Here is a 17050-nt window from a genome sequence, read left to right as displayed (position 1 = left end):
TGGAGGCTAATCATAGTTCATTTAGGAATGTTGTATTTTCATGGTGTGTTCTGATGTTAGATAACTTTAATTCAGGAAAAATTCATTCGTGTGGCTGGAGCACTGAGAATTTACTCTCTCCCGGGGGCTACAAATACAATTTTTCTTCTTTATTTAATTTGAAGAATAGAGGGCCTTGTGACTCAGACTGAGAAAAAAAATTACTGCTGTCAGGATTCATTGATATATTTTTTCACAGAGAAAAGAACACTAGATTTGGAGGAAACAGGGAAGAGACAATGCAAATAAAATACAAAACACCAGAAATGAAAATAAGAAACTTTCTGGAATAATGCAGGGCTGGTGCTGCCAGAGAATAGACATGAGTGCCTTTGAGACACTACTCCCATCTGCCAAGGGCCATTAAGGACACATATCTGCAAGCAGTTTACAACATTACCACTCTTACCTTTCTTTTGATATCAGTGAACTGGGAAAACATTAAAGACCAATAATACGACAGCTCCAGGATATAATAGTAGTGAAGGTCAGTTGTGAGTGGCTGGGGATTAAAGAAAAAAAAAAAGAAAGATTAATAGTTAATAGTAAACCAAATTGTGTCCCAAACATCTCAAGTTCAGTGCTGAAAAGTGACATGGTCTTATGCCTCCACAGATTCCAGCCCCGTTCTCTCTATGGGTAAGAGGGCTTTGAAGCATGTCTCTAATACACAGCTTAATGGCATTAAGTTTGTTTCATCTCCAACCAAAAAAGTGTCAATGAGTATGAACATTTGGTACCCAATTCACTATTTACTTTAACAACAGCATTTATGGTTCCTTGATAGAAGGATCTGTAAGATTTCTTAGGCAACCTGAAAAAAAAAAGCCTTTTAATACATACAGAAAAAGAATAACCCTGGAAATTACCATGAGATTCCATAGTATAGGGGCAAGGGAGGTAGGTGATAGAATGGGTGCTAGATGGGGTGATAGATGGGTCATGAAGGCAGAGTTTCGAGTTCTGTATTAATCAGATCTTTCTTGTTATTAAGGAATGTTCTGTACATTGCAAATATCAGAAAAGATAATTCAAAAATATTTATTAAAAGGCAGAGGGACAAGGAAGCTGCCAAGAAATACCAGGCTAGGCCCTCAGCCAGGAAATCTGAGATCAAGTCTCAGCTCCATAGCTCAGTGGGCCTTAGTATACCTATTGTAAAATGGGGGGTGATACCTGTTCTATCTGCTTCAGAGGTCCAAGAATGGGGAGAGGCTCAGAGAGCCAGTAGAAGTCAAGAACATTTATTTTGTTTACTAAGCTATAATGAAATGTCTTACTTTACCAGAATGAATGAGAGACCTTTGAAATGCATTCTATCCGTGCTGCCCACAATGTAATAGTATATATGGTAACTACAATTCAAACTTTAATGCTCTGGGAACCAATAGCAGCGTAACAAAGTACTTTCATGAGAAGCTGGCACCCTCTTAACTACCAACCCTACCAGCTTTATGCACTGGCATCAAAGAAAACAGTTGTCCCTCCCACTGATCTCTGGCAACAAAACACATGAGGGGACAGGATATTATCCCACCAGCAATCCCAAGCTCTGAGTAACAATGACCATCAGTGTGTTTATCAAACTCAGCACCATACTGGAGAGAATATATTTTCCACTGAATTGTCCTTTTAAAATTTGCAGGCATTAGCAATAAGGGATGGGTATTCAGGTCAGACATATGGCAGCAATGAAGTCTAGAAAATAGGGCACTGGCTTCAGGATCCTGGGAGCCAAGGTTAAATTTCAGTTTTAATGAGCTTCCCTGCACCACCACCTGGGAAAAACCACGGCGGGCTAGGAAGACAGGTGAGAGTACATCTAGAAACCACAGAGTTCCTAAGAGAGCATCATATTACAAAACTACCATATTCATGGAGTGCTCTGCAGTTGACAAAACTACCCACATGTTAATTTCTCTGACTCTCATAAAAACCCTATAAAATTAGTACCATCATTTTCTAGATAGTATAGCTGACAGGAAATTGCTGTCAAGTTAGTTCAGGTTGAAAGGCTAATCACAGGTCTTATAGCTAGTGAGTCCCTGTGACTGCTATTCTAGGGCTTCTCATTCCCAACTTGTGCTCTTTACGACAAACTATCTAGTCCCAACTAAAGATCACTTTCCATTATTTTGGACTTAAAATATATGCATCATATAAGAACCATCATATATGAAATAAATTACATATATATTCATACACAAGGAACAGTGTGCCTTTAATAAAATTGCAGCAGACCACTACTCTTTCATATAAACATTTGTTCAATTATTTACTTAATATACATGCTAAAAACATAATAAATATGCTTCATGAGCACTATCTTTAAAAAAGTGCTCTTACGGCTTGAGACTGACTTTGAACTGTAATCTCTGTAATTATTCAGCACAGCTACCCACAATGCACTTTAATTACATGCATAATAATTACATGCTGTTTAATTTTTTTCCCCACACATATAAAAAGAAAAGTAGCTGATTTTTTATGAGAATATGGAGTTTATCAAAGATGACCATTATTCCTTCAAGAAATCATGAACTGTTCCTAGATTTTGGGGGCTATTACCAAATTATTCATTGATAAGCAATGATGTCTTACTAGCAGAAGACAATATTGATCTGAAACTCCAAATACACAGTATCTTTCCTTCTATACTGATGATGTTTCTTATTTTTACTTCTTATTTTATTGTTTTTTAAAGACTTATTTTATTTTAAAGTTATCTCTATACCCAATGTGGGAATCAAATTTATAACCCCAAGGTTAAGAGTCACATGCTCCACGTACTGAGTCAGGCAGACACTTCAATGTTTCTTATTTTTAAACATATCTATCTACCAGACCCTCAAATTTTCATGTTAAATCTATCGTTTTGTCTGTGAAACACCCTGCAATTACATTTTGGCCCACTGCCCCAACAACTAATTATCTCAGAAAAAAGCAATTCCTTAGCTCCAGCCATAAATGTGAAAGCTATTTCAGACTATGTTATAGTTATAAAGAGGAGTGGGAATTACATTTCATGTGACATTTGTCCTAATGTTGTTCACATCACAGAATTTTCCTCATAAATGTAGTGCATTAGAGCAGCTGCCACATGAACATTCAAGTTAAGGTTTCTAGAAGGCTTTGAATACTTTTATAAATAGAATTCTAGATGTATATGGATTTTTCCACTCAGTATACCAATACAGGACACAACCAGAGGTGTAATGACAATATCCCAAGTATTTAAGGTAGTAAAATAGCAGTGGAGCCTGAGAATTACAACTGTGGACAGTAAGTTTTGATGCTGACTTCAGTCTCCATCAGAAAGCCCTAGAATGCTCAGCTTTCTCTAACCATGTCATATTGCTTGCTTACATGCTTTTCTAATATGGATGTACCCCATAAAAGAGATGGAAATGCAAACTCAAATTCCATTTCAATGTATCCCTAGCATGAACTAGCCCAAGAAGTTTCCAACACTGGTCCCTAGCTCCTGTTGCAACACTGCGTGTAACAGGGACGGTTACAGAGCATGCTTGCTTCCCATTAACTTTATGCACACCAAAAAGACCAAATGCCTCTAAGAAGACAGCCCAAAGAACCAAAGTCAAAAATACAAGTTGCTTATCCGAATGTATGTCACTTTATCATCAAAATATCTAGTTGTATTTGATTCTCTTATATAACATATTCCAATTAAACTAGAAAAGACCCAGCTCTATGATATTCAAATAGTAACTGATCTGAGGACCACAACACATGCTAATCTTATTGAATTCATGGACAGAGGCAAAGGTATGTAGGGAGCAGAGATCTGAAATGCTCCCTTTCTGGGGTATAATTTTAATCTCAGTTTTGGCGATGGTTTTAAGTTTAGTGTAATGATACAAGCCAATTTTTCTATGCTCAAGGAAATGGTGTTTGATTTACATATTTAGAGGCTGCTCTTAAGCCGCAAAGTGGCCTGAACTCTGCTTGTCTGCTGCAGCCCCACACTTTGCCCACTTGCTGTCCACACGGACCCTTGCTGGTGTCAGGTCTTCAGGCCCTCCACAGTAATTAGAAGATCAGCTGTTAGAAGCAAGAATCGCCCAACTATTGAATCGATTGTATCTCACTCTCCAGCAAATGCACCTTCCAGCTTATTCCATTTGCTAAAGCAACTGAGCTCTGATTCTGAACTTCACTGAGAAAACAAACTGCTTCCCTTAACTAGGCTAAGTCTGGCATCAAGCAGCAGGAGCAAGGGCAAGGGGCTAAAAAGTAAAGTGGCTGCCCAGCCTGCTGGGGCCTAAAACCATGAACCTGACATAAGGGAGATACTCTGTGTGTGTGAAGACCCAGTCGGCAATGTCTCCTTACCTGATAGGGGTAGTTGTACCAACAGTGCCTTGTATTCCACAACCAGGGGCTCTGAAAAAAATGACAAACACATTTCACATGTTTTGGAAATGAAGCAAGATTGCCCCCAGTATTTTGGGATTTCAATAATCGACCTGTATGAGAACTGAAGGACTTAACTAGAATTAGGACTTTAAAAAAAAATAAATGAATTAAGTTCTTTTTAAAAATTTTTTAATGTTTATTTATTTATTTTGAGAAAGAGAGAGAGGGAGAGAGAGAGAGGGAGAGCGTGTGCAAGTGGGGAAAGGGCAGAGAGAGAAGGAGAGGGAATAGTAACCGTGAGATCATGACCTGAGCCAAAATCAGGAGTCAGATGTTAAACTGACTGAGCCACCTAAGTACCCCTAGGATTAGGATATTAAAGCAGTTAATATTCCATTAAACAGTCTCTCTGGGTAATCTTCTAAACTCAACTGGTAGTATTTCTGGGATGGAATCCCCACTGGTGCTTTTTGTATTTTGGTTACATAGCCACCTTCCTACTATGCAACCAGCCTCCACAGCAGAGCCCTTTAGAAGTCTCACCCAGACCAGATGCAAATCATCAATCTCACTCTTATCAATAAACAATGCTGACAGTTGGTGCAAACTACCCTGAAACTCCTCCAACCAATGTTACAAAGAAACATTATCAATCAATCGTTTCATGCTTTGATGACCAGTGGTTAAGTAACCGGCAGGGATACTTATTTCAGCAGAACAGCTCAGACTAATTCCAGGCCTGAGGGAATTAATCCTCACAACACTCCACCTCCCAGTTCATGGTCAAGGTCTTTTAAAGACAAAACAATCATTCTTAATTTGACAGCAATCACTTGGTTTACAACACTGTAAAATCAAAGAGAACATCTAAGTGTACACATATTCCAAACATTTATAGTAAGCAGGGAGAGACTGGTATAGATTTACACAGGCTGCAGAACAATCCGATAATACCAGCACAAACTTTCTCATATTTTTTGTATTAACTTTATAATTCTTCTGCATTCTTAACCCAAGCTATCAGCATTTTGCGGCATACATCTACATACATTTAATATACATCTGTATGTTTCTTAAGAAACACAATCTATCCTTAACTCAATCCATGTTTATGCATCTCAAAATGATAACACTGTCATTGAAAGATTAATGTGAGATATATTTGTACTGACCTGCCCTCTTTCCTTACCTCGTCCCAGATCCTATAAGATTAAAAGTTGCTGCTGTCTACAGTAGGATGATGTACTTGTCTCCCTGAAAGCCATAGATACTGTCACCCTATCATCATCCGCATCAGCTCTGCATGAATGAAGATGATGATGATGATGATGAAGACAGCAGCTAATACTTGTTCAGTCATCCCTACATCCACACATTTATTTTTTTAGGGTTTTTCCTCTGTGGTCTGTTATTTATTTAACAAATTAAAAAGTTATTTAGCTCGAGACTGTCCCATTATACTTGTTTCAAAGAGCTTTTTATTTATTTATTTTCAATATATTTTTTAACGTTAATTTTGAGAGAGAGAGGGAGCATGAGTGGGAGAGGGGCAGAGAGAGGAAGAGAGAGAATCCTAAGCAGGCTTGCACTGTCAGCACAGAACCCAACACAGGCCTTAATCCCATGAACCACGAGATCATAACCTGAGCTAAAATCGAGTTGGATGCTTCACTGACTGAACCACCCAGGGGTCCCCATCCCATACACTTTTCAAGGTTCTCACATATGAACTAATTTTGTTCTTACAGTAGCTAGTAGTATTTGTTTCATTTTATACATAGGTACGGTGAGGCCCTGAGTCTGTAAATAACTGCCCAGATTAAATAGCTAGGCAGTCCCAGAGATGGAAATCAAACTCAGACTCTCTGGTCTTAGACCCAAATGTGACTACTGTGCACCCTGCCTCTGAGTCTAATAAAAAACCGGAACCAGGCCTTTATTTAGGGAGCCAGACTGAAGTGAAAAGCCATTCTATGCACCAAACCATTCTCCTTTCATTAAAACACTACTAATTTGCCTTCCTTTCATCTGCTCTTGCCATTGACTACCTGTTCAGTGCTGTATACATCATGTAACTTCACTGCATGTAACATCCTGGTGTCTGAGTTGTATGCCTGTCCGTCTCCTCCATTTTCTCTCATCTATAACCTTGATGTTTATTACTGACCTACCTCACAGAGTGCTTGTGAAGATCAAATGAGACAGCATGTATAAAAATATTTTAGAAGCTTCAGAAGTTTCATATGTGGTTGTCATATGGTTATTATTTATGGTTATTATGGTATTATTTATATAATACATGTCCATCGAGGAAGATACAGAAAATACAGAAAGCAATGAAAAATAATGTGTATTTTCATCACTATTATCATTTCATGTACATCCCACTTTTGGTCTTTTTTCTATATTTCTGTATTTCTACATAAATATAGATTTATTTTTAATAAACACACGTACACACATAATTTTTAAATGGGCATAACATAGCAAGATCTATTTTAAAGTATAGTACAAATGTTGGTTATTATCCTTTTTCTGATAAAGCTGTATAGTATCGCAATAATGAGTTGAAAGTCCCTGAGGGAAAGGTATGTTTATCCCCCCAGCACCTGGACCCAAAGCTGACAGTGCAACGTTCATTTACTAAATGCTAATGAAAGGAATACAGAATTAAACACAAGGCCTATGACAAATCTTGTAGCATTTTTCTGAATGTATCAGTCCCAAGGCAACAGGGCATGCGCGTGCTTCCACTGTGGCCACTCCTTCCAGTCACAGGCAGGAGAACAAAGGGTCCTAGAAACAGCCATTTTTTAGAGCTTTCCCTCATCTGTGAGTTTCTTGACTTGTCTGGTTTTTTCCTAACATGCAGACTTCTCCCTGTGTGCATCGGATGTATACCAACTAGACCTGTTTCCATTATGTGCCAAAACTTGACTGACCTGCAGATATACTGGATGAGTCTTTGTCTCTCAGTGGGCCTTCACCCAGGTGAAACAGGAGCCATGGGCCTGCATACCATGAATCCGATGAAACTACCAGGGCCCTAACTCAGCCTGCAAGCTTATTTTCCAAGCATTTTAACTGTTTTATTTTTTTTTATTTTGTTAATGCTTATTTATTTTTGAGAGAGAGAGAGAGAGACAGAGTGCAAACTGGGAGGGGCAGAGAGAGAGGGAGACACAGAATCCAAAGCAGGCTCCAGGCTCTGAGCTGTCAGCACAAAGCCCTACGTGGGGCTCGAACTCATGAACCATGAGATCATAACCTGAGCTGAAGCTGGACGTTTACCAGACTGAGCCACCTCCCCCAGGCGTCCCCCAAGCATTTTAATAATAAGTTCTTTCACATTGATGCATGTTCACCTATACCTCTCCCTTTGACAACACTAGATACAAGTATCGCCTTCTGTATGCATACCACATTTTTCTAGGATCTCAGATTTTATGGGCCTCCCCAACCCTATGGGGCTGGTAAAACAAACACAAATGTCATCTTTCTCAATTACAGATTAGAAAACTAAAGTCCATGAGCAGGCGATTTTCCCAATTTTTTATAGTTCAACACTAGTGTATGAATCTGAATTAGCTGCTTATAATTTAATATATTAGGTGTTATTCCTTCTATGTGAATTGATACCATGAAGCTATCTTTTCTTTAAAATTCATTTTCTTTTATCAATTTTTCCATTTTCTACATTTCTAGGTGTCTTTTTCAGAATCATTTAAACATTAATTTGATATCAAAATTTGTATATTCCATCACACGAATTAAAGGATAACAACATAATTCAAAACATAAAAAGCTGAAATATTCAGATGTTAGGAACACTGGTAATTTAAAAATAACACACTGAAAACCCTAGGTTTAGAATGGTAGGCCTAGCATCTTCCTAAATAATAAGTTCTGTGCTTAGAACAGTGCATGGCAATTTAAGCACATTTTCCAGAAACAGATAAGCCTTTTTCACATGGCCTCACAATATCAACTCATGTTGTCAAGCCTGGAGAGTCTAAAAACCCAAGGATTTTCCCATCTTGTCATTCCAATACCTTGAGATTCACATTCTTCCATGTCACACACATACACTTAAATAATGTTATGAAACACCTCACAGATTCCAAAGTACTTTATATATATTACCTTATTTAATTCTCACAACAACACTGCAAGTGTCAGAGCAACACAGCCAGCAGGATATCCTAAGAGACAACATGCTGGCATGGAGCTTTTCAAACTGTTAATGCAGGTTCTGATTCAGTAGGTCTGGCCTGGGGCTAAGATTCTACATTTTTAACAAGCTTCCAGGCAGTGCAGATGCTAATGGGTCTTGGACCACATTTGAAAGAAGGTGACACCATCTTCCTGGTATTTACCATGTGCAAGGCACCCTGCTTAGCCCTTTGTTCCAATATTCCACAATTAATGTTTGATGAATGAATTAATGGATTATTCCTAATGTTTATAATAACCCTTTGAGGCAGAAATTGCCAGTGAAACAAAATTTAGCTAGAGACATTACTTCTCAACCAACCTCCCTCTTGGATAGAACCACATATCTAAGCTCTGGTGGGAGGGATATGACCAGAATTTACATGTGTCACTTCAGGATGGTGCCCCTAAAAGTTCAAGGGAATGTGTTCCTCTCACCCTTTCTCCACTCCTTTTGGAGGGAGAACATGAAAATTGGAGCGGTCACCTGGGACCCTGAAATCTGTTTCTGTTGAGGTTGGTGTTAGAGGTCTCCTACCAGCCCCAGTCTGCTTACCTCTGGATTGTATGTGGGAGATGAACAAATTTCTATCATTTTTCTCATATCTAACCTACTGGGTTGTCTTTAAAAAATATATACACACACATACATACATATACTAGCATAGCCTCTCTTCTCACTAATATATGCATCAAGGCAAGTCTCTTTAATTATTTTATAGACAAATAAGCAAGCTCAAAAAGGTACCATAATTAATTGAAGACTACACAGCTGATGAGTAGAAAAACTTAGATTCAAACCCAGGCCAGCTAGATCCTTCCACTTTACCTTCCTTGCAGGTGGTATCTTGGTTACAAAGAACGGGTAAAGAAAGAGAAACACTAAGGGCATTTGGAATTGATTACCAAAAATGAGTTTTTACATTACAAAACTGAATTTCAGGGTTAGAGAAGACCTTCAAATCCTGCTTAATCAACAAAAGAACCCATATGTAAAGATGGGTAATCGGGCCTCTCATTTTTCAAAAAGAGCTCCGTGTTTATCAATCACTGACAAGATTCCTCAGGCATACTCCCTGCCTTTTTTTTTTATCCCCAACAGAAATTATGTCAATTTTTTGTTTTGGAATCTGCTATGAACTGAACTGTGTTCCCGACGCGCCCCCCCCCCCCCACCCTGCCCTGCCCAAATTCATATCCAAGGTGACTGTATCTGGAGATAGGGCCTTTAAGAGGTAATTAAGGTTGAACGAGATCATGAGGATAAGATCATAATCCTATACTGAAAGGAGTGGAGGCCTTATAAGACGAAGTGAGATCTCACTCTTTCTCCTCCTCCTCTTCTCCTTCTCTCTCTCTCTCCCCACATTCTCAGAAGAAAGGCTATGTGACGATAGCAGTGAGAAGATGGCCATTGGGAAGACAGGCAAGTCAGAAAGAGAGCCCTCACCAGAAACCTAACCCTGCCAGACCTCAATCTGGAACTTCCAGCCTCCAGAAGCATTGGAAATCAATATCTATTATTGAAGTTACCCAATCTGTGGTATTCTGTTATGACAGCCAGAGTTAACACAGCATCTTAAGACAATTTTTAATAAACGTGCTTCATAGCTATTAAACTCCACATCAACTGATTTCAATTTAAGAAGACTTACAAAACATCTGAATAAAACTCAGGTAGACCATAATGTTGTGGATAAGAAATGACTTCTAACACTCTCAGTCTAAACCATACTGTATAATGGGATTTTTCATTATATTACACCCATCTGCTCCCATATGCATCACTTGAGACACAACTCTGTGGCAAGTGCATCCATCAATAACACGGTGTCCCACGGGAGACGTCTGTGACTCTTCTTTCCCTGAGCAAACCTAACCCCAGCACCAGGATGGAGGTCAGAAGTGCTGTGGGGAGTCATCCTATAGTCTACATTTGCGTTTTGACCATATGCATGAGACTTATATATAACTACGGTTTGTTTGTTTGTTTGTTTGTTTGTTTTAAAGAGAAAAGTAGAGAAGCCTTTGAAGTGTCAGGAAATATGTTCTTTTATCAGGTCTCTTATTAGCTGTTCTTTAGAAGCTTCATCATGAACAGAATTAACAAAAATAGATCAGATCTGATAATTTTACTTTACCATCTGGAATAAGATAGGTTTGATCTTATTTTATTTATTTTTTTAAGTTCCATTTGAGGGGCGCCTGGGGGGCTCAGTCAGTTAAGCATCTGACTTCGGCTCAGGTCATGATCTCGCAGTTTGTGAGTATGAGCCCCACATCTGGCTCTGTGATGCCAGCTCAGAGCCTGGAGCCTGCTTTGGATTCTGTGTCTCTCTCTCTTTGCCCCTCCCCCGCTCGTGCTCGCTCTCTCTCTCTCTCTCTCTCCCTCTCAAAAATAAATAAGCATTAAAAATTTTTTTTAAATTTCCATTTGACATATTCCTTGAAAATAATAGTTTAAAAAAAACCACCAAATCTACTTTTCAGTTTCCATGCTATCTATCATGAGGATGGATGAATCCTCAAAAATCAAGGAGGCTTTGTCCAAGCTCATAGAATAGGCAACCCTAAGAGTGAACCCTAATGTAAACTATGGACTTTGGGTGATTATGATGTGTCTGTGTAGGTTGATCAATTAGAATACATGGACTGCTGTGGGAGGAGATCATGGGACAGATTATGCATGTGTGGGGCCAGGGGTAGATGGAAATCTCTGGATCTGTTCCTCAGTCTTATTCTGAACAAAAAACTGCTCTGAAAAATAACTGAAATTAAAAAAAAAATCAAGGCAGGTAGGCTACCTCATATCACTCATGCTTATCATGTCACTATAAGCCTAAAGGAACACTGGAGTTTGAAGCAAAAGACCAGAGAAAAGAATACCTGGTTAACCAGGCAAGTGTTAAATGGTTAACGTAAACACACACACACACACACACACACACACACACACACACACACACTTTCCCCAGGAACCAGTAGGTACCTGTAGCTGAATGAATAGCAGTTTATTTTAATTCAGAACTATTTTGATCTAACAAATGAACATGAATCCCACAAAGTATTAAAGAGATTTTGTTGCTTCATCAAAGATGAGAAACGTGTGTGTGGGTCTTCACCCAAAGACAGCATCTTAGAGGCAAAATTTCATCTTTTCACTCTTTCCATCCAAACTTCTAAATGGCTTTCACAAAGCCCAGCTGAGACAACTAACAGTCAAGGAATATAGTCTAAGAGACATGCTGGCCTCTGGATAGTAAGTATCAGATACACAAAGGCTTGATTGTGTTTTAAAATGCCAGAAACCTAGGAGCACCTGGGTGGCTCAGCCAGTTAAGCTTCCGACTTCAGCTCAGGTCACGATCTTATGGTTCATGGGTTCAAGTCCCACATCAGGCTCTGTGCTGACAGCTCAGAGCCTGGAGCCTGCTTCAGATTCTGTCTCCCTCTCTCTCTCTGCCCCTTTCCCGCTCATACTCTGTCTCACTCTCTCAAAAATAAACATTAAAAAAATTAAAAAATAAAAATAAAATAACAGAATCCTAGGTTTCTGAAGTATACTGAAACTACCCTGAAAACACTTTTAACTGAGTGACACTTAAACCTTATAACTTTGGCTTATCCTGAGGATTTATTGTAAGAAACAAACATGAGAAAAGTGCTTACATGTCTGTAATGAATTTATAGGAGAAAGGTTACCACTAAGTCACCATAATTTGAATGTAAAAGTTCCACGACATTGTTCCTTTAAAATTTAGTCCAAGGGGAAAAAATACTTCCTCTCTGTGAATGCTTAGCATGTTTCCTCTTACCAAGTAAGAATTATATTATCCAACTGTTATCTTTGGACTTTGATTTGGGGAGGCTGAGATCTAATTCTAAAGCTCAGTCATAGCAACTGTGATCATCTCTTAACATCTTTGCTTATTTTTCCTTTTATGTGTAGCTTTGATATTAATATCTATATTAATAATGTTATTATAAAATATTATAAATCTTTTTTTTTTCAACGTTTATTTATTTTTGGGACAGAGAGAGACAGAGCATGAACGGGGGAGGGGCAGAGAGAGAGGGAGACACAGAATCGGAAACAGGCTCCAGGCTCTGAGCCATCAGCCCAGAGCCCGAAGCGGGGCTCGAACTCACGGACTGCGAGATCATGACCTGGCTGAAGTCGGACGCTTAACCGACTGCGCCACCCAGGCGCCCCTATAAATCTTTTTTGAACAATTGTATGATTTAAGTGAATATAAAATCAAATCTATTCAAAATGATAAGCTACAGTTTTAACTTAATACACATTGCAAAATAACTCAGAGTACAAAGAAATATTTCCTACTCTGTGAGTATAAACGCTGATAAATAAATCTGTTTGAAATGAAAAGAATGAAGCCAGAAGTCTTTCAGCCTGAAGGTGCTGCTGGTCAGTGGTGAACAGTCTAGGAAGGGTGCTCCCCAGAATGCAAGATGAACTCTTTCCTCCTTTCCTGGGTCAGTATATATGTGGCTATAAATTTGCAAAGCAGAGTGGTGACCCCTTCATAAAGGCCCCTGGCATCTGCATTAGCTTTGAAAGCTCTTGTGATGTGCAAATGTAATTTGGAATTGACCTCATGTCATTATATAAAGATAGCAGCCTTTTGTATTGATCGGCTTTAAAAAAGATGCTGGTCTTCAAGACCTGGTCAACCATGTGTCTTCAGCACATTCAGCAATCAATTTAGAAAGTAATTTGCAGATCTGCCGGGCATACATAAACAGAAGGATTTCCTTGGAGACCAGACCTGAGGTCATAGGATCTCCGTGAGGGTTTAATCATAGAAACAAAGAGAAGAGCAATACGGGTAGCATTTCCATGCCTTCTTAATTCTTCCAGCCAGTAGTTCTCAACTTTTTCTGCCTCTTGTCAGCTGAGAGACTCCACACACATCCTACAGTAACTATGGCTGTACTTGTCAAGAGTCGGGAATAGGAAGCTTAAAAAAGGCCATCTATCCCATGGATTTGGTTATGGATCTCTCCCTGACACCCAGTGAGAATCACTGCAAAGCAGAATGGACTGATTAATTCCAGGTAAGGGAAAGAAATCAAGAAGGAAATCCAGATGAAGGAAGAATGAAAGAAAATGAGGTGGAAAGATCTAGATGGAAATGTCCACAGAGTGGCAGAGAGATGCTCAGGCCAGTGTACAGTTTGGGAATGCGGCCAATGAGAGTAGCTACCAAGAAGCACAAAATCAGTCAAAAGATAACTCAGAGAAACAATTTATAACATACAGCAAAGAATTAGTATCTTAACATATAAAGAACCCATAAAAATTGATTAAAGTATTTAAATAATTAATGGGAAAATTAAGGAGAATATATAAACAGGCAACATATTAAACAAAAATATGTGACCAAAAACATGTATAAAAATTACAGGCCAGAAACAGACAGAATATTTTTACTGAAGTCTGAACAATATTTAAAGAAGTTAACACCCAGGAGTCAGCAGTATATAAGGAAACTAACACTTTAAAAATAGGAATAACTTTCCTAAAAAGTAATTTGGTCTTTAAAATCAGCATATTCTTTGACTCAGCTTTTATTGAAAAAAATAGTTAGATCCATATTAAAGGCACTTGTACATGGATATCCATTATAATTCTTTTTTCTAGAAATGTGAAATTGAAATAAACCCAATAGTCCAATAATACGAGGCTGGTATGGTCTTGGTAGGGATTGTGTGGGAACAGAGCAAGATGAGGATGTGGGTGGGGGCTGTCTAAAAGGTTATCCCAGAAAACAGAACTGGGCAAACAGAGAAGGTGAGATAGATGACAGAGAACATCCAATATGGCGTTCAGGCATATAACTTACAGCTACAGTCAACTGCATCTCAGTTCCACTGGGAATGTCAGCACAATGTACATAGCACATATCTCATAACTGTCCCAACTGAGGGGGCTGGGGACTGGGACATGTATCCACCAACTCTCATGCCCCACTGCTTGAGCTTTCAGTATTAATTCCCTCATATTTCTAGGTTGTAGCTGCCTGTGTCTAAAAGACCTTTGCAGGTTTGGAGAAAGCAGAGAAGATAAGGCACAGCTTGCAAGGAACACTGTAATGGGGGGGGATGGAACTGTGTACCACAGCTGTGCTATATCAGGTGGGCTAAGGGAATGTAAGAGGCATTCATATTTGAAGTTAAAATTAGATTACAAGCAGAATATATAGTATACCTTATGCTTAAAGTAGATATATATTTAGACACAGAGACACAAACACACACATATATACATGCAATATGTCTGGCAGGATATTTACCAAAATTACTTACTGATTACCTCTGAGAAATGATTATCTCAGATAATTTTTACTTTTGTTTTTAATGTTTGTATATCAGTATTAAATTACATAATTGTAGCTATAATTTTTCTGCAATGAACAGGTCTTATTTGAATAATGAAAAGTAACCAAGTCTATTTGCTTCTTTTTTTAAAGTTTGTTTATCTATTTTAAGAGACAGAGAGAGAAAAAGAGGAAGACAGGGAGAGAGACTCCAAAGCAGGTTCCACACTGTCAGTGCAGAGCCTGATGTGGGACTCGAACTCAGGAACCAAAAGATCATGACCTGAACTGAAATCAAGAGTAGGATGCTTAACTGACTGAGCCACCCAGGAGTCACTCAAGTCCATGTACTTTTAATAGGTCTCATTAAGAAAAAAAAAAAACACGCACACTTTTTGCTCTATATTTACAAATAATAGTAGCATAGAAATATATTACCATTCTCAAATTATACAGTAATTCCAATTAACTTGAAACTAAAACCTAGTATATGAAATAAGTGCCTTCAGAGTATTTACATGTGACAGTGATATTTTGAGTATAAACAAATTATTAATAATTTAATTATAAATTCTCAAATAAGAGAAAGTAGAATGAGGAAAATAATGAGAAGAGCAAATAATATAGAATAAACATTGCATTCATTACCGTGATGATCAATCACTTTGCTACTTACCCACCTACTCCCAGTCTGAAGATCCCCATCAACCTCTTCCTTACCACTTCTAAACCAATTTGCCTCTGGCCTATTATCTTTGTGCTAATATTATTGCGCCCTCCTCACTTACTTACTCTTTTAAGTATTTAATGAGTGGTTACCATGAATCAGGCATTCTGCTAGGCATGAAGACAAGTTCTCCATTCTCAAGGAAATTACCATCTCCTGGATAAACAAAATAATTATGACAGGCTACAGCAGTGGTAAACACAAGATGCAGAGGAGTAGTACATAAAAAGACTCACAGTTCCTGAGTTCAAGCCCTGCGTTGGGCTCTCAGGCGTCAGCACAGAGCCTGCTTCGGATCCTCTGACCCCCTCTCTCTGCCCCTCCCCCATTCGTTCTCTCTCTCTCTCTCTCTCTCTCTCTCTCTCTCTCTCTCAAAAATAAGTAAATAAAAATAAATAAATGATTTTTTTTTAAAAAAAGAAGACATCTAGTCCAGTCTCAGAGAGTGAGGTGGGAGAGGACACTTCCACTAGGAGATACCAGAGTAGTTGAAGTCAGAGAGATAAGCAGTAGATAGTCAGGAGATGGAAGGAAGAGTAGGGCCTTCCTTATCCTTTAGGAACCATGTCATATTTCCAGCATCATTTTTCCTAATCATTCCTTTGCTTGCATTATTCTCCAGAGGATTAAAACAAAAATCTTAAAAGCCTCCTGCTCATTTGCAACTGAGAAGATGAAACGTCTCTGCCTGGCTGTTCATGCTCCTGGTGGGTGGGCTGTCCACAGTGACCCAGCAAGGTTAAGCCCACTCTTCTCAATAAGCATCCCCTGCTCTCCCCAAGCCAAGCATCTCGCTGTGTATATTCCACTGATTCCCGTCTCTGTGCCTTAGCTATTCAGGCACTTTGTCTGACATGCCAGCTCCACCCCTCTGTCCTGCTGCTTCCTCATCCATCTATATTAGGCGCTAGTTCACTGGCCTTCTACCTCCAGAGATCATTTTGTGTAGACTTTTGCGGGTCTCCTCTCCAATGAACTCCAGATTCCTTGAAAAGTATATAGTCTGTAAATTGGCTCTCAATGTTTAAAAAGTGCCTCTTATGTGTCCCTGTGGTTTTATGTTCTTTGGTATTGATTTTTCCTAACCAAACTGTCAACTTCTAAGGAGAGTTATAAGCACACAGAAGGCAACAGGATATAGGATATCACTTATAACTAAGAGCAATGTGGATCAGCAGAAAGAAGTAAGTGATGAGAAAGTAAACTTGTGATTACGGGCCCCTTCTTGATGTCCACACAATGCTTAGACCCATCTGTCATTTCATCCATTGTTGTGTGAGATGCCGATCGTAAACCTCACAAATGCTGTAAAGAGAACAGATCACTGTGGCAGAGGACCAGAATTCAAGCTTCTCTC

General features: G+C 38.8%; 1 protein-coding gene across 2 annotated transcripts in view; it reads right to left on the bottom strand.

The window, feature by feature from the left end:
- The window catches only part of CERS6 (ceramide synthase 6), a 331363-nt gene that overhangs the window by 76787 nt on the left and 237526 nt on the right, over positions 1 to 17050 (bottom strand). For both annotated transcript variants that reach the window (XM_025934798.2, XM_025934799.2), the window contains exons 5-6: positions 4393 to 4443; positions 449 to 541 (exon numbers count right to left, since the gene is read on the bottom strand). In XM_025934798.2, coding sequence (XP_025790583.1) covers positions 449 to 541; positions 4393 to 4443 — 144 coding nt within the window. The remainder of the gene's footprint in view (positions 1 to 448; positions 542 to 4392; positions 4444 to 17050) is intronic.

This window comes from Puma concolor, chromosome C1 (genome assembly GCF_028749965.1).
Source record: "Puma concolor isolate L17-30 chromosome C1, mPumCon1.1.hap2, whole genome shotgun sequence".
Lineage (NCBI taxonomy): Eukaryota > Metazoa > Chordata > Mammalia > Carnivora > Felidae > Puma > Puma concolor.
This window is presented reverse-complemented; position numbering and strand designations above follow the sequence as displayed.